Source organism: Ambystoma mexicanum, chromosome 14 (assembly GCF_040938575.1).
Source record: "Ambystoma mexicanum isolate Mex_15411 chromosome 14, UKY_AmexF1_1, whole genome shotgun sequence".
NCBI lineage: Eukaryota > Metazoa > Chordata > Amphibia > Caudata > Ambystomatidae > Ambystoma > Ambystoma mexicanum.
In genome coordinates, this window is record NC_090940.1 from 209,873,919 (window position 1) to 209,896,889 (window position 22,971).

Here is a 22,971-nt window from a genome sequence, read left to right on the forward strand (position 1 = left end):
TCTGTCACTACAGTAAACAATAATACAATTCAGGCTCTGATCGTGACCTAGGAGAATGACTCCCTTCCCCTGGATGCAAAGGGTCCCAAAGATGTCAAGTCTTCACAAAATAAAAGTTCCACGTTTTTTCAAGAACCAGAACAGTTTTACAGGTTCCTTGTGGGGCTAGGAGAGCGACTCCCTTCTCCTAGCTGGTTCCCCAATGTCTTTTATAGACTTCAGCAAAACTTGGAATACCTTCAAAGAAGATTCAGCACACTTAGGTTTCTTTCTGCTCTTTATCCTGTCCACACTAAGGCGATGAAGATGCTCCCAGAGCCCCTCGCGACTCTCCAGCACCACGCTCTTGGGGAACTGCCCAAGGAATTGTGCTACAAAGTTATTCACTTCTTCATATACCTCTTCATGATTTAGAGTCTCGAGTCCTCCCGGCCCTGTCTCGACTTGTACTTGTTCCCGTTACCTTCTCCTGGGGAACTCTTCACAGGCTTCGTCGGGGGTCACCGGATCACTCACTCTGTTTCAACTTCTTCTTTTATGCTACTTCTGTGGTCTGCTTCTCTCCACAGCCAATTACGGTTGGTGGTCTCGACGCTGTTGTTGGACCACCCAGTCCACCCACGACCGGTCACGCCACCACCACAGTCTTTTGTATTCTCTGCACACTCGCTATGCAGCTTTGCTGTAGGCTACTGTAGGCGGTCTCGACACTGTTTCCATATGGAAAAGTTGCCCCGCTACAGGTCACAGCACCACCTTTCCGTCCCTCCAGGTTTATAATGCTGTTTCCCAACCAACTCAAAAGACGCTTCCAGTGTGTCCTTCTGCTCGTCTCTTTAATTTTAAAGACATGCCTCGCTGTAGTCTCCCGAAGCCCAAGCTCTGCGTCAATGCGGCCACCTCACTCTCTGGGGTCTTCTTCTTGGTGTTCAACAGCTCTCAACATACTAGAACTGCACAGGCCACGGATAAACGGGTCAGAAGATGACGAACAACCCATTCCTTCTTTGCTGTTAAGTTTAAATAGAGGGGACAGCCCCAGCGTAACGTCAGTGAAATTGGTAGCACCTGATTGAGCATTCCTCCTGATCGATTGTAGCATTCTCAAGCTCTTCTTCATCCCTGTGTCTATTGCATCAGGGTGGTTTGATATTTTACAATAACACATAGTTTTGGACATGATTTTATCTGTCGAAGATTCGGGCATTAACATCAGTCTGCGGGGTTGGGGCATAAAGAGCCTGTTCCACCCACTTGCATCCTGGGCACCTGTCTCCTGCTGCTGGCGTTAGCATTAAGAGCTCAGGAATGCAGCCATCATAAAACATGATGGGTGGAGCGAGAGACACAAATTGGGAGGATGTTTTCTGCAAAAATTAGCCAGTTCACTTCATGGGGAAAGGGACATAGAAAATGCTAGGCCGCATGTTAACAAGGGAGAGTCCCCTAAGGGTGTGAGGAGAAAAGGGATGAACATTAAGCAGTGGAAAGGAATGCAGTGGGAAGGGGCACTTTTGCTGTAAGCATAAAAGGAATGATGAAGTGGAGGATACTAAAATACATAATATGTATAACCTAGGGAAAGGATTGCACAAAAACATGAACGAGAAAAGGAAAGGAAACGAAATGAGATAAAATGGATGAAGAAATGAGTCTGACAAAGGGATGAAATGTGAGGGCACAATAACAGATTAGATGAGGCATATAATATGGAAAAAAAGGCAAAGGATCTAATCTAGGGAGGTGGCTGGAGGGGGGTTTAGCTGGTGTTATGAGTGTGCAAAGAGAGCCACGGCTGGGATGGGGTAGGCTTGCTCTGTGAGATTGTTTAATGGTCCTTAGATGGATTGCCAGAGTTAAAGCAAATCAGTGTTGCTACTGACCCTCTCACAGTCCCACCAATATGCACCACCATGGGATATGGATAGCGCTGCCGTGAGCTTTTCAGTAGTTTGGCTTCACTAGGTAAAAAGAGCGGTATAAGACCCCAATTTTACAAATGAACTTTCGCCAAACATACTGGCCTTATTTTGTAATCTATTTGCACTTTTGGTGCTCGCAGTGTCACTTTCACAGAACAGAAATGATTGTGCAATGCCACACTAATGCATACTGTGACGAATCCCTGGGTATTGTCACTGCTTCCATGGGGGAAGCACCTTCCCATGGGGCCAGGGAGGTGAGGCTGCTACCCGTTATTCCCCCTGGGGGTGGTACTTACCAGGGGTATCTAATGGGGAGGGCAATCCTTCATGGGACTGGTGACGATGGCTGTGGGACACCGCAGTATCCACTTACCCCTTTGGTGTCCTCACTGACCTCATCCCCCATTCAGGTCCTTTGGTCCCCCACACCACTATATGTTATAGTAAAGTAGAGGGTATCTTTAATAATACTGGGACGAGGAAGAGGGAGACTTACACAAGCTTGATGCAAAAGAATACTGAGACAAAGAAGATTGAGAAAGAAGTCACAGGCCCACTGCAGGACCGACACACGCAGTACAGCTGTCAAGGTGGCAGCCCCAATCATAAAAATGGAAGAATGATGTAACGGTGCTGTTGAACAAACCCTGGAGGAATAAAAAACGAGGCTCTGATGCTGTGGCAAGGAGCCGCAGGCTGAGAACCAGGACACAGAGAGTCGTGGCGACCAGAGTGCTCCAGGTGAGGTGGACCTGACCGGCGGCGAGAAGGAGGGTAGCCAGAACGGCAGAAATAGAGCAAGAAGGAAGTCACGGGCAGCTGGAGACATGAGGGAGACTCCAGAGCTGCAGAAACCACAAGGAAAAGGAGAACACCGAGCACGGCAGCAACAAAGAAGCTCTACTCCGCCACCCGAACAGACCGGAGACCGCCTGAGACATCCCGAAAGTAGGGAAAGGGTCAGATGGGTGGCTAGGGTCCTGAGGGAGTTGGAGGAGCTGAAAACCCACACAAACACATTCCGAAGAGCACAAGGGGATACAAGGGGCATTAGATTTAATACGAACTTTGTACACCATGCAAACACATCCCGAAGAGCACAAGGGGATACAAGTGGCATTATATTTGATAGAAACTTTGTACACCATGCAAAAGCACGGGGGGATACAAGAGCATTTTTTTTTCAATGAAAGGTGCTCGCTAAGGTTCTTCAAATTTCGGTGATTGTTCTGAAGTAAACAGCGTCTTCTGTGTTCATGACTTCCGGGCTGCATCATATAGAAGGCAACGGAAGACAACAGTCATGTGGAAGCAGTCCTGATAACACACAGGAGCGAGCCCACGTGCTAGTGCACGCCCGGGGAGGGGCGAGGGGGCGTCTTTAAGGATGCTCTGAGTAGCTTTTACTTATCTAGATGCATTCTTCAGTGGGCTTTGCAGGTCTGGCCAAATGATAGCAATCACCCTCCCGCTGTTCTCATAGCAGCTCAAAGTGAGGATGAAATGTGGCTGCTGTCATTCATGATAGCCCCCCCACCCATGCTCACCAGCAGCAGTAGGCTTCCCTGCCCTCCCCCATTGCAAGAAAGTGCTCACACGCACCTGCTCCTAGTCCTCAGCTGTATCGGACTCTGGTCACTGGTGAGCATGAAATGGCAATTACTCGTGGACATTTTTCCCAATTAGAAACAATTTACTGCCTGGCACCTCCGATGGCACCAATCACAGTCCTAATGTATTCTTAATGTGGAACCCCTTCGCTAAAGCGTTTCATTCTGATGGCGCCCATGAAGGTTGCGGAGAGGACTGTTGTGTTTGGTACATAATTAAAAAGGTCACTGCAAGGGCTCCTTACTTTTTCTCTAAATGCCCTTTGCCTGCCTTTGTCTCTGTCGTGTTTTTTTTTTGCATATGTCCAGCGCCAGCATAAGGATTTATGCTGCATGCGGAGAAGTGTAATTTCTGTGTGCCCCCTTACAGCTGGCCCAAAATGTATGTTTGAAAGTTGCAGAAGGGTCGCTCAGTGGATAGACTTGAGGACCCAGTGGGCACCGTCCCTCCATTTTCGAAACTGTCTACATGCTCATAAAGCAACAATATTTGTTAGCCCGCCATGTAAACATCCTTCGCATTGTCTGGGGAGAATAGCTCCAGGGCAACGTGCTCGCCTTGGAAGCAAGACGACGCGGAGCACCACAAGTTCGATCCCCGGGTCCACGCTTAGAAACCTCTGGGTATTACGCGTGTTACATATAACCTATAATATCATGTCAGTGGTTGTAGGTCAACTGGTCGAATCTAAATGGTCGACAGGACAAATGATCGAATTTTTTTTATTTTTCACCTTTTTTTTTGTTGGGGGGGGTCCCCCCAACCCCCTTTTTTTTGCTAAAAACCCCTTTTGTTCCCTAAACGAAAACCTAAAAAAATATATATAACTAAAAAAATGTTTTTATCATTTGTCCTGTCGACCAAATTGTGTCGACCATTTGTCTGTCGACCATTTGACTAGACACCTGTGTCAGTAGCATAGATCATGCTGCCTCTGGACAGGCGTTCTTCACGCCTGATATGGAAAAGTCTTGCACTAGCTTGGGCTGTGTCCACTAAGCGGCTTTGGGGCAAACACCAAGCAGAAAACCTTAACAGCCTACAAATAGAATTCTTCTTCTGAAATCTGTCTATTGCAGGGGTCTGCAACCCTGGGCTCTTCAGATGTTTTGGACTACAACCCCCAATCAGCCCAAGCCAGCCCAGTCAATGGTGAGGGATCAAGGGAGTCATTGCCCAAAACATCTGGAGAGCCGCATGTCGCAGACCCCTGGTCTAGGGTTAGTGGGAAAGCAGGTATACACGTTCCAAGGTGCCCTTTGCAGGGCGCCTTGACTAGAAATCCCTAAACCAGCTTATCCTGTCACTGTCCCTAGAAAAACCAGGGGACTGCTGGGGAGCCTGGGCTGCCGGTGGCAAGACGGTCAGGGAGTGTGTCACCGGTGCCGGCTCCCAGAATGCCCCACGGTCCAGGTGGTTACATGTCTTTATACCGAAGTACTTTATAAAGAATGCCCATATAGCGAGTCTTTTATATTGAAACATTTTATAGTGAACACACTTTTTTGGGGGGGGGGTAACCCCACAAACCCCCGTTTCCCACCCCTAAAAACACAACCTGAACATTTCCCCCAAAAATGTAACCCTTTACCCCACCCTAAATACATTCACTATAAAAGTTTTCAATATAAAATATTCGATATATGATATGATATGGCATTTATAACGCGCATATACACAAGTGTTTCAAGGCGCGACGAGGCAAGGGAGGGGGAACAGAGGGAGGACAGACAATGATCCTACTAGGCCAGGTGACATTCAGATCACGCAAGTGCTTGGGAAGGGGGGAGGGTGAGTGCAGCAGGGGAAGGGGGAAGGGGACAGTGCAAATCATGGGATAATAGAATAAATAACAAAGTAAAGTATGGGCAGCAGGTGGCAAGTGCAAGGGAGAAGGCTAAGTGCAGGCATCAGGTGTCAAGTGAGTGGTAGGACTGTAGGGATACAGAGAACAGTCCCCAAGTGTGGGGGTTTCCAGGAGGGCAGTGCAGGTGTGCAAGTGGCAGGGGGTGGGGCCTGGGCCTGAGATCAGAGGGTGCCCAGGTAAACCAGTGCAGTTTCAGATATATGGGCATTCTATATAAAAGATTCGATATAAACACTGTATACTGGCATAGACGTCAAACTGTGAAGAAAGAAAGAATGAGAGGTACACGCTGCAATGAAACTATTAAAGGGATGCATTGCACTTTCAGGACTGACGGCTCATTACGTCTCCTACTACGCTTCCTTGAGGCTACATACACGATACGTGGGGCGGGAAAAGCAGTGACAGACGTCGACCTAGTACAGAGCTATACCTCCCCCCAAACCTAGACTGTAATACCTCGAATTTAATAACTACAGCTGTTACTACAGTGCTTAGAAGCACCAGGACTTGGGCTTGAAGTGCTATATAAAAACCTAATATTATTATTCACATTATACTGTGTTTAAATAGTGCGTGCTAATATCATGTTTCTAATGCAGGATGGCAAATGCACAGCTATCTAATTTGGCTTGTGCAACATATGATGTATCTGCAGTTTTATGTGACACCACTGGCCTAACCATGAAGGCAACACTTTTGGGCTCATTATGAGTTCCCAGTATCCCGCAAGTTATTCTGGCGGTATACCGAGTAACTACTGTACCATCTCTGCCGCCTGATATCCCAGTGTTACTGGAATATTACGGCCAGCGGAGAGGTCGGTAACTCTCCATTGCATGGAGTCCCATTAGTAACAGTACCGGTGATTCAGGCAATTATCTGCCGGTAGAGGCCAGATGTAGATCAGAGTCCATACCGGCGGACTTGTAGTTTGTCGGTCTGGAAAGGTGCCAGTGTGTATTAATATGGCACCTTAATTCTGGACCGGCAAACTTGTAATTAGCCCATTTGTCTGTTAAATTGTCAATGTAAAGGCTGCTCTGTCCTCGGTCTGCCATCAGTCACTATCGGGCATCCATGTTGCAGCTTCCTGTTTTAGTGCTTTCCTACCTACATATCCCCCTTACTTTCAATATGTAAGAATGCAAAATGGGGCAATTGGCATTTTATTTAGGTTTTAATGGTAACCATAATGCTCCTCCAACCAAATTTTTGTTATGACATTGTATAAGGTTTCCGAGTATAGTACCACACAAAGAACCAACATTTCTCCTAAAGCTTCTTAGTGAATTGTTTGGGGATTTTAATGATATACCTGAACCAGGCAAAGGGAGACAGGCTCCAGCGAAAAGGTCAGACGCGATCGGGCACGCCAATATCGATCGGGTCGAGTTCTCCAATACCGGCCACGCTACAGCCCACAGGAAGAGTGTATCCGTCGACGTCCTGATCGATCAGGCAGCAAGCCACACAAAAGAATTCACAATAATGTGTGCCTTTATTCAAACAGATCAATGCACCTGGCGCTTTCTCAAGAAAAGTGATATAAACAAGACACTGTGTAACCAGAGCGGGAGGAGCCTACACTGATTCCTTATGGGAATTCAAGAAGAACATACAAGCCCTTAGTTCATAGCATGCATGCCTCCATCATCCATTCCATTTAGGAGATGCTAACACCTTCCTGGTTTCAACTTTGCATTCTGGGGCTTGTAGTCCTGAATTTTCCACATTGTAAATTCAGGACTAGAAGTCACAGAATGCAAAGTTCAAACCAGGACTGACTAGCATCTCCCGAATGGAAGAGACGATGTTGTCATATATGTCATACCAGCGCATCATAAACAATGTAACAATGCTGTTAAGCATAATTACAAAACACATTTACCCACTCATTCTGATCTTACAGTTTGCATAGAAAAATGCACAACTTTCACCATGCCCCGTCCTATACTATCCTGGAAGCCCTTCTGTGGAAAGTGGATTCTACGGAAGACGATTAGTCTATAATTGATGCCGCTGGTAGGTTCGAATGATTGGGAATCTGTGCCACTCCGGTAACTTTGCAGTGTCCCTGTCTGCATTGTCCATAAAGAACAATATATGGACAGAGTGCAACACTGTATCTATGCGTCTTTGCTTTGCAACTGTTCAAACTTGGATGGAGAATCTCTGTGCCTGCTATTATCATCCTTCTACCTTAGCCGCCCACTGAACCCTGGGATCCTCACTGGCAGGCTGAACCTCAGTGACTGCCATTATCGTCCTTTTGCCTTGCCCACCCGCCGAACCCTGAGCTCCTCACTGGAAGGCTGAACCTCTGTGACTGCTAACTATCATCCTTCTAAATTGCCAGCTCATAGAGACTTCGCCACCGCACTGCCTCTTGGACTGTTATTATTAACCTTCTACCATGCCGGTGCAGAGAGCCCTGAGCGCCTTACTGGCAGGCCGAACCTCTGTGACTGGAATTCCCATCCTTCTACCTTGCTGGCCCACAATGCCCTGAGCTCCTTACTGGCAGGCCGAACCTCTGTGACTGGAATTCCCATCCTTCTACCTTGCTGGCCCACAGTGCCCTGAGCTCCTTACTGGCAGGCCAAACCTCTGTGACTGGAATTCCCATCCTTCTACCTTGCTGGCCCACAGTGCCCTGAGCTCCTTACTGGCAGGCCGAACCTCTGTGACTGGAATTCCCACCCTTCTACCTTGCTGACCCACAGTGCCCTGAGCTCCTTAGTGGCAGGCCGAACCTCTGTGACTGGTATTCCCATCCTTCTACCTTGCTGGCCCACAGTGCCCTGAGCTCCTTACTGGCAGGCCGAACCTCTGTGATTGGAATTCCCATCCTTCTACCTTGCTGGCCCACAGTGACCTGAGCTCCTTACTGGCCGGCCGAACCTCTGTGACTGCAATTCCCATCCTTCTACCTTGCTGGCCCACAGTGCCCTGAGCTCCTTACTGGCAGGCCTAACCTCTGTGACTGGAATTCCCATCCTTCTACCTTGCTGGCCCACAGTGCCCTGAGCTCCTTACTGGCCAGCTGAACCTCAGTGACTGCCATTATCGTCCTTTTGCCTTGCCCACCCGCCGAACCCTGAGCTCCTCACTGGAAGGCTGAACCTCTGTGACTGCTAACTATCATCCTTCTAAATTGCCAGCTCATAGAGACTTCGCCACCGCACTGCCTCTTGAACTGTTATTATTAACCTTCTACCATGCCGGTGCAGAGAGCCCTGAGCGCCTTACTGGCAGGCCGAACCTCTGTGACTGGAATTCCCATCCTTCTACCTTGCTGGCCCACAGTGCCCTGAGCTCCTTACTGGCAGGCCGAACCTCTGTGACTGGAATTCCCATCCTTCTACCTTGCTGGCCCACAGTGCCCTGAGCTCCTTACTGGCAGGCCGAACCTCTGTGACTGGAATTCCCATCCTTCTACCTTGCTGGCCCACAGTGCCCTGAGCTCCTTACTGGCCGGCTGAACCTCTGTGACTGGAATTCCCATCCTTCTACCTTACTGGCCCACAGTGCCCTGAGCTTCTTACTGGCCGGCTGAACCTCTGTGACTGGAATTCCCATCCTTCTACCTTGCTGGCCCACAGTGCCCTGAGCTCCTTACTGGCAGGCCGAACTTCTGTGACTGGAATTCCCACCCTTCTACCTTGCTGGCCCACAGTGCCCTGAGCTCCTTACTGGCAGGCCGAACCTCTGTGACTGGAATTCCCATCCTTCTACCTTGCTGGCCCACAGTGCCCTGAGCTCCTTACTGGCCGGCCGAACCTCTGTGACTGGAATTCCCATCCTTCTACCCTGCTGGCCCACAGTGCCCTGAGCTCCTTACTGGCCGGCTGAACCTCTGTGACTGGAATTCCCATCCTTCTACCTTGCTGGCCCACAGTGCCCTGACCTCCTTACTGGCAGGCCGAACCTCTGTGACAGGAATTCCCATCCTTCTACCTTGCTGGCCCACAGTGCCCTGAGCTCCTTACTGGCCGGCTGTACCTCTGTGACTGCAATTCCCATCCTTCTACCTTGCTGGCCCACAGTGCCCTGAGCTCCTTACTCGCAGGCCGAACCCCTGTGACTGGAAATCCCATCCTTCTACCTTGCTGGCCCACAGTGCCCCGAGCTCCTTACTGGCCGGCTGAACCTCTGTGACTGGAATTCCCATCCTTCTACCTTGCTGGCCCACAGTGCCCTGAGCTCCTTACTGGCAGGCGAACCTCTGTGACTGGAATTCCCATCCTTCTACCTTGCTGGCCCACAGAGCCCTGAGTGCCTTACTGGCGGGCCGAACCTCTGTGACTGCAATTCCCATCCTTCTACCTTGCTGGCCCACAGTGCCCTGAGCTCCTTACTGGCCGGCCGAACCTCTGTGACTGGAATTCCCATCCTTCTACCTTGCTGGCCCACAGTGCCCTGAGCTCCTTACTGGCCGGCTGAACCTCTGTGACTGCAATTCCCATCCTTCTACCTTGCTGGCCCACAGATCCCTGAGTGCCTTACTGGCTGGCTGAACCTCTGTGACTGGAATTCCCATCCTTCTACCTTGCTGGCCCACAGTGCCCGGCCGAACCTCTGTGACTGGATTTCCCATCCTTCTACCTTGCTGGCCCACAGTGCCCTGAGCTCCTTACTGGCCGGCTGAACCTCTGTGACTGCCATTCCCATCCTTCTACCTTGCTGGCCCACAGTGCCCTGAGCTCCTTACTGGCCGGCTGAACCTCTGTGACTGGAATTCCCATCCTTCTACCTTGCTGGCCCACAGTGCCCTGAGCTCCTTACTGGCCGGCTGAACCTCTGTGACTGGAATTCCCATCCTTCTACCTTGCTGGCCCACAGTGCCCTGAGCTCCTTACTGGCAGGCCGAACCTCTGTGACTGGATTTCCCATCCTTCTACCTTGCTGGCCCACAGTGCCCTGAGCTCCTTACTGGCCGGCTGAACCTCTGTGACTGCAATTCCCATCCTTCTACCTTTCTGGCCCACAGAGCCCTGAGCGCCTTACTGGCAGGCCGAACCTCTGTGACTGCAATTCCAATCCTTCTACCTTGCTTGCCCACAGTGCCCTGAGCTCCTTACTGGCAGGCTGAACCTCTGTGACTGGAATTCCCATCCTTCTACCTTGCTGGCCCACAGTGCCCTGAGCTCCTTACTGGCCGGCTGAACCTCTGTGACTGCAATTCCCATCCTTCTACCTTGCTGGCCCACAGTGCCCTGAGCTCCTTACTGGCCGGTTGAACTTCTGTGACTGCAATTCCCATCCTTCTACCTTGCTGGCCCACAGATCCCTGAGTGCCTTACTGGCAGGCCGAACCTCTGTGACTGCAATTCCAATCCTTCTACCTTGCTGGCCCACAGTGCCCTGAGCTCCTTACTGGCCGGCTGAACCTCTGTGACTGGAATTCCCATCCTTCTACCTTGCTGGCCCACAGTGCCCTGAGCTCCTTACTGGCAGGCCAAACCTCTGTGACTGGAATTCCCATCCTTCTACCTTGCTGGCCCACAGTGCCCTGAGCTCCTTACTGGCCGGCTGAACTTCTGTGACTGCAATTCCCATCCTTCTACCTTGCTGGCCCACAGATCCCTGAGTGCCTTACTGGCCGGCTGAACCTCTGTGACTGGAATTCCCATCCTTCTACCTTGCTGGCCCACAGTGCCCTGAGCTCCTCACTGGCAGGCCGAACCTCTGTGACTGCTATTATCAGCTTCTACCTTGCCCGCCTGCAGAACCCTGAGCTCCTCACTGGCAGGCTGAACCTCTGTGACTGCAATGCCCATCCTTCTACCTTGCTGGCCCACACACTCCTGAGCTCCTCGCTGGCAGGCCGAACCTCTGTGACTGCTATTATCAGCTTCTACCTTGCCACCCACACACCCCTGAGCTCCTCACTGGCAGGCTGAACCTCTGTGACTGCTATTATCAGCTTCTACCTTGCCGCCCACACACTCCTGACCTCCTCACTGGCAGGCTGAACCTCTGTGACTGCTATTATCAGCTTCTACCTTGCCTGCCTGCAGAACCCTGAGCTCCTTGCTAGAAGGCTGAACATGTGGGATTGCTATTATCAACGTTCTACATTGCTGGCCCACAGAGCTCCGAGCTCCCCACTTGTAGGCAGAATCTCTGTGTCTGCAATTATCAACCTTCTTCCTTGCCCACCTACAGAACCCTGAGCTCCTTACTTGTAGGCAGAATATTTGTGCCTGCAATTATCAACCCTATACCTTCCCAGTCTACATGTAAATCTGTCTATAATTGTTCGCACACTACACTTTCTGAGCAAACATTTGAATTGCGAATCTGCAATTTGGGACCCCCCACCCCTCACGCCCCTTTTTAATGTTGCCCTCCTTTACAGAACTTCATGGAACTTTCCAAAAGAATTTAGTCAGGGCAATGCATTTATTTTGTTGTGGAACATGTATGCACTTTTGTCCACAAGGTCAAACGTTATAAGAACTCACAAAATTATATTTTGCAATACAAGCTATAACTGCATAATTGCTATAAATTAATGTGTGGCTAGAGGGTCGCTTTAAAACGCACAGACTCATTTAGGTGAGCTTTACAAGAGAGCGGACTGCAACCACATCAGTGGTCACCTAAGGCAGTTTTGGCCATTTTCCGATGCCTTTCACCACACCAGCCCGGGAAATCACCTGCAATGCCAGCCGTCGTGTACGTGCATGGCGGCCGGCATTGCTATGAATCACTATGGATGTCACCAGCTGCTCAGGTTTACAAAGTAGGTGGTAATTCCTGGGAATCTAAGCCGCTCCGCACCCAACAAACTGAGACCTTGGGGGTCATTACGAGGTAGGCGGTAAGGCGTTAACGGCGCCGGTAAAGGTGCCAGAGCCGTCAACCCCTTACCGCCTCATTACGAGTTGTGCTCGTGGGACCCGCTAAGGACGCCTGGTAAAACCAGGCGTCCTTAGCGGGTCCCGCGAGAAGACCATGGTTCTAATAACGGGCACGTTATTAACGGGCACGTTATTAGCACCCTCACCATTCCCATTGAGCTCTATGGGGGCCCAAATGGGAATGCGGATGGGTTCCTTGAATGAGGAATTACGGGGCCCTCCTAGGTCAGAATGGCCCGGTAATTCCTCATTCAAGGAACCCGGACCTGGTACCTGGTAAGGGGGTAGCCATGTCGCTAGTAGCAGCATGGTTACCTCCTACCTCGTAATGACCCCCATTGACTGAGCTGCTGTTGGCAGTAACGGGGGCAGCTTTAGGTGCCGGGGGGGGGGGGAGTGAATAATAGGGCACCCGCAGGAGGCTGGGGGGTGCATTGGGCACCAGGAGCGGTTGGGAGGGCAGTTGCACTCCTTGCAGGTCATGTAATGGGAAGTTCACGTGTAGCGTTTATGCCACTCTCCATCCTCGAACCCCAGAATGAAAATGGCACGGATGGTAAAAAATGGTCATGGAACGTGTCTCTGCCTGTTTTTTATTGCACCCGTGCCATTTCACACCACCAGCAACACGAGTCCAATGTGTTTGAATTCATCTTAGCATTTTCTTTAAGTGGTTGGACGCGTGCTGTCGTGACCAATAAATGCGCCAGTCTACAGATGAATATCACATGCCTGTGACTAGGGAGAGGAGGTGTGGGGATGTCACCTTTTGGCTTCGCCCTCTTGATCCGTTTCCCGCACATTACGCATGGGTTTCTGCGCATGAACGCCAACCACGTGACTGGATTAATGAACGTCATCCCCCATCCCTTTGAGCTTTCACTCTAGGCCAGCCCCCTGGCCCATATCAGAAATGATGGCGGCCAGGTCACACCATCTAAAGAAAGCTGCTCCCCTCATCCCTTTCAGATATAAGATGAGATGATGGGACAGCAGAAAATATAACAATCGGCGACATTTTTTAATTGTGCAGTTTGTTATTTATGGTTTGTAAGAACATGCGGCCAGGTGACAGATGCCACAATTTAGGTATTTTAATTAAAACAGATGCAGAACGTTTAAATCAACTGTAAAGAACTTGGCTAAACGTTTTAGACTTGTTAGGGAGAGCTTTCTCTCTTCCGAAGCTCTTGGGGATGTGTAGAGGCAGAGGAGTCGCTAGGGGGGGGGGGGCAGAGCCCCTGGTCTTTTGATTGTAGCCCCGGATAGAATCTCAGGAGCTACAAGAAAAAGGCTAGCTAGCCCCCAGTCCCTACAGTTCCGACATTAGCGTAGCCCCGACTCTTTTCCAGACCTAGCAACACCCCTAAGTAGAGGTAGGGTGACCATAATTAAAAAGTAAAAAACCGGGGCAGGGCAACGAACATAAAAGTTGGACTAACTCTTGAAAGTGGCTGTCAAGGCACTACACTTCACTAGAGGTTGGAGGAGAAGGGGGTTTAAGTGTTACTGTTCAAATAAACACATATTATAATCAATTTATCACAAATTAACGCTATCATAACTTGTAAAATGCAGTATTTCTTCTGTGTCAGATTGTGCATTCATGCCGGTCAGCTATAAAGACCGACTACCAAAAACCGGGACCACTGCAGTTTCCAATGGAAACATAATCTTGAGAAAGGGGGACAGAGCACCAAAAACCAGGACAGTCCCAGCAAAACCGGTATGTCTGGTCTCCCTATTTAGAGGGAGCCTGGCTTCAGTCAGCTGCTCTGTGATGCAGAGTTTCTTTCAAAGGCTTATAGCGGTTTGTCTGAATTAGTATTGTCCTGGCTGCCATTTTGGAACGGAAGGACATCCCCTCCACTGTTGTCCTTTACTTACGTGTGTCAGAGCTCTGATAAATGCTATAAGTCAGTGCGCATGTGAAAACTGTGATCTCTGGCAAGTTACAATATGGTATGGTGAATGAAGAATGCACATTATTTGGCGCTCAGCTTTGTGTTTTTTTAAGATAGACAGCCTGTTTCTATTGTTACAAACCACCTTTCCAGTGATAATGTCACCGTGAAAATGGCCACAAGGTGGCGACATTTCCCTAAAAATGCACCTGCCAGACAATCAAACACTGTCCCCTAATATTCTAGGATTGGAGGTAATAATATATAATCATACTCCTCCACCCTCCTAGAATATTTTGGGAAAGATTTTTAGGGGTCAAGGAAAAAAGTCACCTACCTGGTGACTTTTTTACAGTGACATTATCACTTGTAACCGAAGAGATATGGTGAGCATCACTCTTGTCAAATCAGCTTGTGATATTTCTTGTCACTGTATTGTACCAAAGAAGATTTTCCAAAGAACAAATTAGTTTCTCCAGCACTATGTTAGAAAATAGTCAAAGTTGTGTGTTTATTCTCACACCACTGTCCACCCACTCATCACTCTCCCTCAAACATTTGCTACACATTCTGGGTGATTTGCTGATGTCTAATCCAAATAGATCTTCATGGGTATGCAAATGCGACCCCGCCGATTTCTGGAGCATGTTTGATAGGTGATGGTCTGACAAATGAAAACATGAATGTGACTGAAGAGCATAGGGGGAGTAGAGCAATCTGGCAGCCATGTTGAAGTGGAAGAATTGATTCTCATCAATGGCAAATCTACAATAACAAGCCTGTAGCGGATTAACTAAAAAATGAAACTATACATTCTCCAATTACAGGACTAAGGTTCATGGCTTGGCCCATACCTGCTTTTAAAGTGATTGAAACTGAGATGCACAGAAATCGTCACACTCTTCTATAAAATGGCGGAATCGGCATTGTAAGAACCCAGAAGGTACTCTGGGATCCAGCTTGTTCCCAGTCTATACAGGGCCTGTCTCTTTGTGTAAAGAGCCCACGCGGTAGCTTGGCCAATGCACAATGGTCAGACACACAACAGAAGTGCTGGGATCGTACGCATCCAGGAAAAATCTTGGGTGCACTTATTCGAAGAGATGATCAATGTCAGGTCTTGTTTCAGATTTAAAGTGCCGAACGTAGGAAATTTAGTGTTGACTGATTGGTTGTATAGGACTCAATTGACTGTCACAAACCCTATTATATAAATGATGTGGCAGTGTAGAAAGTGGAGCAAAACACTTTTATATGTTGTGTCACATATTCTCCATTTCATTTGCAAATTCACAATTTCTAGCCCCTTTTTTAACATGCTGTCCTCGAACACAAACAGGATCTGATCAACCGGCCACACTGGTGGGGCGGGCAGGTGGGCTGATGAGGTTAGATTGACATTCACTGGCACATATCCAGAGAGCCTCATCTGCTCCTGCATTGGTTAGATAGCTCAGTGGGTTGAGCATTTGGTGCTAATATCCATATGTGATCTACAGGTCTTGCATTCAAATCCTGGAGTGACCAACTCAGCTAGTCATCCTCAAGAGGTCGTTAAATGAGTGCCAACTTTGTTTGGGTAATAGTAATTCATATTAAAAAGTTCTCTGTACAGCACTTGGCAATATTGCTATTTGAATAACACCTATTATTATGTACATGACTGTACCTCTCCACCCACTCGACCTTTGTGAAGAATGACAAAAATGGTACCACAGAGTGAATGTGGCAAAGGTTTGGGAGGTGGAGAAGAGTTAAGGGTCCACTCCAAGGGGAGATTGAAGTCCATGACCGCACCTATTCACAAGAGAGCCAGGAACATCTGTAGAGATTCGCGAAGAGACCGCCACTCGCTGAGTGTTGGACTTAAGTTTTGGAGCCCAGATGTAAACTGATGAGACTATGTTTCGCATGACCTAATCTGCTGGATAGTGGTTGACTGTGCCAGGAGCAGGTTTTCTTTCAATGAGCCAGGACATCTGTATTATATTTCATTACACTATCAAGTATGTTTTGATTGGTAGATCTGAATGATTGGTTTTATTTCTGATTTTTTGATAATGTGCTAACGACCCGTGGGTATCGATTGAAAAATTCTAGAGCCTCGGGAAGAAGGGGGTGGTTTAAAAGTACTAGAAGAGTAGCAGTTTGACCTTTTTATGGAAAACCATTCTATATTTCATGTCTCGTCGGCATCAGGAAGCTTGCTCCAAAGTCTAGCCATCTGCATGACAAAGAACGACCCAGCGCACTAGAGCAACCACTTAAGTGCTGCGGTGGGCCAAGCCTACAATGATTTCATATGGGATTTCAGGACGAATATAGCACCCTTAGCGCTTAAGATTTAGGCAAGAGCTTACCGGTCTTAGGTTCAAAGGCACATAACACATGTACACCAGAGTCTATTGAAGTCAGAAAACTGGACTCAGAGTCAATCAAATATTCTGAAATAATTTAATTTGATAAAGTTCATTGGTGAGGATATAGATGAGCTGATATCACATTACACACATGATAGACAACCAAACTTGATTCATTTGGGTTGACGCGGGAGCTCCGACTCCCTGGTGGCATACGAGTGTTCTTAGAAGCTTGAATGCTACTGAGCCCAACTCTCATACTAATATACAGATGAAGATGTGTACTTCGTTATATTGCAATTATTATTTAATTGCAAAATGGTTGCTCATTATGCAGCCTTCCAGATGTTTGGACTTCTACCAATCCCATTACTTTTCCCCATGTAAAATGCTAGCTAGGTATCATAGGAGTTAAAGTCCAAAGTATCTGGGGGACACATAATGAGTAATTAGTCTAGCTACTCAGAACATTTTTGGCGTGTCCAATTGCATGGTGTTTAGAATTGAGAGTACAAACTTTGGTAAACATTATAGAGCTACGCATACATGTACAGTTGAGATATAAAGTGCAGATCACTTCACACACTTAAGTTGAAATGTGTACATATGACAGCAGAGCTATTTTTGCCTACATTTAAACCTTTGTAATTTTGTACCTCATGTCCAAAAGATACTGGCAAGTTAACAACAGACCTGTTTACAGACTTACCTAATTCTTGTTCCGGCTGAAAATCCTTCGGAAAGAGCCGGACTCCTACCCCCTTATTCTGTGGTGGCTGTTCCTGAGGAACTCTCATGAGGCACCAAATGATGCAGTGCAAGAGCAGGGCAGGAGGAATATTTGTGAACTGCGGATTTCCATGCCTGTTACTTCTGCATGCGGTCAAACTGCTTTGGTCTTGCATTCTGCGTGACAGAGATATGCAATGGCAGCCATCTTTGTTGTGGGTTATATGCAATGCCGGCCATCTTTGCTGTGGATTCCTACAGATGGCTTGTGCCTTCTTCGTGTAAAGAAATGCACTCACCTTGTTTCGAAAACCAGCCTTTACGCAGGAATCTGAGTACCAATCATTGTGGATAGGCTTAGAATTTCTCACACACAGCAGGAAACTCCATCAAGTAATCGGTTCATCGGGGTGATCAGAATGAGGCAGAGGCGATAAATCCTGTTGAAAGGATGTTTTCCGCAGGTTTCGCCCACCACCATCTCATTCGCAATGAGGCTATACATGTTTTCCATTCAGGGATGTAATTGGAGAGACCACTTTTCCAGGCTATGGTCGTGATGACTTACCCCACAAGGAACGCAGCAAAAAGAGCACAGTATTTCATGGAGAGTGGAGAAGTGAAGTGACTGAATGGTTCACCATGTGACTTCTTATACAAGAACGGAACCTGCATCAACGTAGGTCACTTGTTATTCATTTGCAGAAGAAAATAACACAAATATGTACAAACTACATACACAATGATACACCTAATCCCCAGAGGGCTGGACAAATTGAATATTCAACAGATGTTATTGCTATGTCAAGAGTCTCTACTTTGCTTATGGCTTAATTACATCTTTTATCCAGCAGTTCACGGACAGTGACTTGTGTTTGTGGTCCTTAAACACAAAACCTGTCTGCCTTTCGGTCTAACAATGGTCACCCTATTTGCACAACCTTTAAAAGATACCTTTCATGCTTTTAACAAAAATTGAAGGGCTGAACACTATGACTTAGTATGTGTCATAATGTTCATAGTCACACTTGTGTATAGGCGCGTTATAAATGCCATATCATATGTAACTAACCTCTGCTTAGTGCAGTCAGTCTTTACATAGCATTAAGCTAAGAGAATGCAACCATATTGAAATAGATTTTCTTCGCTGAATGGGAGGACCTCCCTTTAATGTTATTTAACCTAGGTTTATCAGTGAAGGTCAGGCGGCTAAAACATGCACTCTACCCGGACCCAGTCTTTTCTTGTAATGGCTGACAGAAAAAGCCACAAACACATTTCCATTTTGTTTTACTCGACTGACAAATGCGACCCCTTTTTGAACATTACTAAGAGAATAGGTTTTTAATCGCAAAAAAGGGATTTGCTTGGGGCTAAGGACAATGCATGTTATTATTATATTCTAACAATATGTCTTCCTTGACTGTACCCTGTGGAAGCATAGTATGTGGAGTCCAAAGGGCGCCCACCTATGTTTCTATCATTGGAACCTCTTTACGATGTAGCTACTGGCCCACAGCCCTTGTACAATTATCAATGCAGTTGAAATTTACCCACCAAATGTCTGGGAACCACTCACCTCAATTCATGTGTTATTCAATCATTCATCCATGTATCACTCACTGCACGAGAATATCAGCAATTACAAAGTGTCCCTTTTCTGCCTTTGTTTTTCCTTTCATGCTTTTCCTTGGAATGACAACAGTTGACATTAAAAAACTGGTGGCAGGTATGGCACAATCTATTAATAAAGTTTTAAACCAAAGTTTAGTTGTCTGGTTTGAATCAGGAAATAAGTGCAACGCCTTCTCATTTCTTGCGCTGTTATTCAGAGCAAAGGATTGTAGGTTATAGAAAGTGTCCAAAACCTTTTTGAAGTACAATGGTACGCTACCAGCCTTTCAGAATGGAGTGTTTAGCAATGTTTGAGGTTGTTTGCGGTATGATGCAGGAACTTTTTGTGGTGATTTCCTCTGCTATGCAAAAACTCTCACGTGACTCTAGCACGGTTTTTTAGAATGGAAAAAACTACTTGGTTTATTGATTTAAAAAAATGGTTTACCTTTGCATTCTTGCATGTATTCACTATATCTTCTTTTAGAAATGTGGAAAGTATTGAGCATGTTTATGCAGTGGTTGAAGTGTATGAAAAGAAGTAGTGGAACTATGTTCCCTGCTGTCCTGCCTCTGCCCTCCCCCCCCGAGAAACCCCATCACCACGCCCCCTCCCACGTGCATTCCAAACCCCCAAACAAACACACCTGCTATTTAAGGGAATGTTCAGTGCAGTGGACTTAAGTGCAATTTTCACCATCTTCCTACACTTTTATTTTAAAACTAAACCATTAATGAACTGTTACTTTTTAAAATAAAAGTATAGGAACAGTAAAACCTTTTTTTTCTTTAAAGTAGAGAAGCACTGCTGCCAACCGCTCTCACCCACTTCGACCACTTTGTTTATCCATGGCATAACTGTGCAAAGAAAAAATATGAGACACCCCGTTAGAGGAAACCGTGACATATTCTACTGCTGCCCTGTATGAACGACGCCGTTCGGTGCACACATGATGTGCACCGTGTAATTAAACAAAATGTATTACCACGGTCCCCTGATGGTCACCCCTGTGGTTGAAACATATACATGTTGTGGTATGCAATCTCCACTGGTCGTTGTCTTGAATAATGTGCAAAGATGTGAAAACTATTAAAGTTTAAAAACTCGGAAAATTGTCCAATACATCTCTTTTGAAAAGCTAAGCATTAGATGCGTTTTCCATGCAGAAATTGTCCCACAGTGCGGGAAGGATTTTCCTTTGAACATTAGGATGACCATGTGAGCTTGCATTAGTAAAAGGGACAAAACACTGCAACATTTACTCCCACAATTGGCTGTGCGTTGGTAACCATTGTGACATTCTTCAGTTGAAATGGGCCCCCACACCTCTAGTCCCTTGTGGCTCTGAAAAAGAAAGCTTCATAGTTAGTCATTTAGGGTTTCAGCTCCCAGTGGACTGACTTTCTTTGTGCTGCTCTGCAGAGGTGAATACACCTGCAATGCGATACCCTGCAGCTCAGATTTTGGCACAGAATGAAGCCACAATGTGGGGTTGATGATATGCACTGAAACGCTAAGGAAGCATCAGTCTTCACAAACCAAAGGCTGTGTCACTTTAAATGTGTACTTGCCGGCTAAGCTGTTAACTTATCACATCCATGTTTTACCCTGTTTCCTGCTCTTTGTTTTCTGGCAGTGAATATGCTTTGGGAATAATTAAGTTCAAGGCTGGGCTCTGTGGGAAACCAGAGGGTGTCTCACCCGGTAGTCCCTGGAGATCTCTGTCTCAGCTGGTCAGGGCACGGACATCACCTTTGGATCCAGACCCTAGGGGTGGACCAGTGCGGGAGGATCACCTGGGTGAAGGGTCTTCGGGGATTGAGAGTGAGATAGCCGATTGCGAGACACGGCATGTTTATCGAACTCATCCTATGTTTTAGGATGCTTTGAGATCCCAACTCCCCCACCCCCTCTTTTTACACAAACACTGGACCGAGCAAGAAGATGACTGAGAATAACAACACTGACTTGCATACATCGTACTGGCCATGTCCCGCTAATCGGGTCAGGCAAAGTCAGGCACTTAATCCTAAGTGCATACACCTATACCAATTAGCTCTCCTCACACAAATAAAAGGCAGAAACCATAGACGTACTGAGTAAGTCGGAAAACAGAATGAACAGAACTTCCGGGATGAAGGCACACCTACTGGAGCAGAGCAATATACCAAGGGATGAGAGCAGCGGCCTGAAAACGCCAGGGCTTCCCTATTGGAGGTTGTTGCCTCCGACAGGCTGCAAAAGATGCGTGGAGAAGGCCAGATCCGACAAGTGATGATTGCATTGTATTTCAAGGATGCCAGCGACCCTCCCGAGTGAACGGCAGAGTTGGGGAGGCAAGGTCAAGCCTGTGGTACTAACCATTACTCAAAAATCGGAAAACACCAAACAAGAAAGAAATGCACAAAGCCGGTGAGTTGGCAAGTGACCTGAGAGACCACTGTGTGTTCAAATGAACTAAGTAGCTACATCATATCACAAGGGAAGGCTGCACATGTGTGGATGAGAAGCGAGGAAAGGCAGACCTGTAAATGAACTTTGATGTAAAGAACAGCTGGGAAATCAGCGATACTAAGTAACAGAGTAGTCCGGTGAAAGGAAGTAACCCACTCAAAAGTCTCCATGAAAGGTACTTTGTTTAAAGTGAGAAAGGGAATGAACATTAAAAGTAAAAGGAAGAAGATTAATCCCTAGAGAAAGGAAGAGTGAAAGTAACATAGTGAACTTTGAGACAAAGTGGTCCAGCAGTGGTCTGACAAATAATCGACGCACATTTTAAAGTCTTCGATATCTGAAAGTGATCCAAGCCTGACAGATGGAGACCCGAAGTTTGTGTTGAAAGTTATTGTGAATGGTCTGAGCCGAACAGAGGGAGACGTGAAGTGAAATAGGTTTGGGGAAGGAGCCCCCTTGCAAATTGTGTTGAACTTTATTGTAGGAGATCTGAGCCCGACAGAGGGAGTTCTAAAAGAACTGTGTAGTGAAAGGTCTGAGCCTGGCAGAGGGGGATCTTTCGGAAACATTTTGAATAAGACATTATTTTGGAGGAAAGAGTCTCGAGCGTGGAAGGCCAGACGAGCCTCGATCCATGGCTTTTTGTAATATATATTTATATTGTGTTGAAAACCGAGCCAGAGTGTCTCATCCTGCCTACAAACATCTCCTTACTCCTTGAGGCCTAACGTGGGGAGGAGAGCTGGTTCAACCACAATTTCATTTGAACACTGAATTTTCCTTTCTGTAGACCTTTATCCTTTTCACGGTTTTTGTACAAGAGACAGGGCAGCCATTACGTTTTTGCCTAGGCCATTTCGATTTGACAGACTCCACTAGGACTGCATTATTTATTATTTGATAGTCGAGATTACTCCCATCTAAGTTATTGGGCAGAATAGGAGTTTTCCCAATCCCAACCATTTAAATAAAGGTTTTAAAACGTGTACACATTGTGTCAGTCTCTGCTTGTGATACCATGCATCCCCTACAGCTCATATTATGCAACCGCAGTAATATAGCCAGTGAAATTCCCTGTTGGAGTTTGCATCTGGAAATATCTTCCTTATAATATATGCACCACACCGTTGGCTCTGATGGGTCTTTGCAAGCTGGAGGCCCCCAGAAATGGATCTACATGAGCCCCCACACATCTTCAGTCGGATCTGAGTGCTACTGCTATGCAACAATCCCCTTTAGCACTTAAAAAAAGCATTTGTCAAGAAATATTATTGCAAAGATTCAGGTTCCAATTATGTACTGCTTCTCACTTAAGAATAAAAGGTAAATGGGACACTTCAATGAAATTTCAGCTTCATTACTCGGTCCTCGGTCTGGTAGAAATACCGGGAAAATTGCCAGCAGAACCGGCACCAGGATTTTTATCGGACTGGGGAAACCCGAGTTTGCCAAAGGGGCCATGGATCTCCCAGCAGGCCTGGCCTGCCTGTAGCTCAAGCCCCTACTGGCAAAGAAATGCCAGAATCACTGGCACCGGTAATGCTGGTGCCAGTAATTCCGGAATTGGAATTTACCGACATCCCCCCTGCCCATAATATCTCGGTAATACCGGGATATCGGGCAGCAGAGACGGTATG

General features: G+C 47.1%; 1 protein-coding gene across 13 annotated transcripts in view; it reads left to right on the forward strand.

Annotated features, from left to right (window-relative positions):
• Window positions 1-22,971, forward strand: part of TRIM9 (tripartite motif containing 9) — a 554,912-nt gene that overhangs the window by 501,017 nt on the left and 30,924 nt on the right. For 8 of the 13 annotated variants that reach the window (XM_069638942.1, XM_069638945.1, XM_069638938.1 and 5 more), the window contains one exon: window positions 18,971-18,994. The exons of the other annotated variants lie outside the window; for them this stretch is intronic. In XM_069638942.1, the coding sequence (XP_069495043.1) occupies window positions 18,971-18,994 (24 nt within the window). The remainder of the gene's footprint in view (window positions 1-18,970; window positions 18,995-22,971) is intronic. 13 annotated transcript variants of the gene reach the window in all.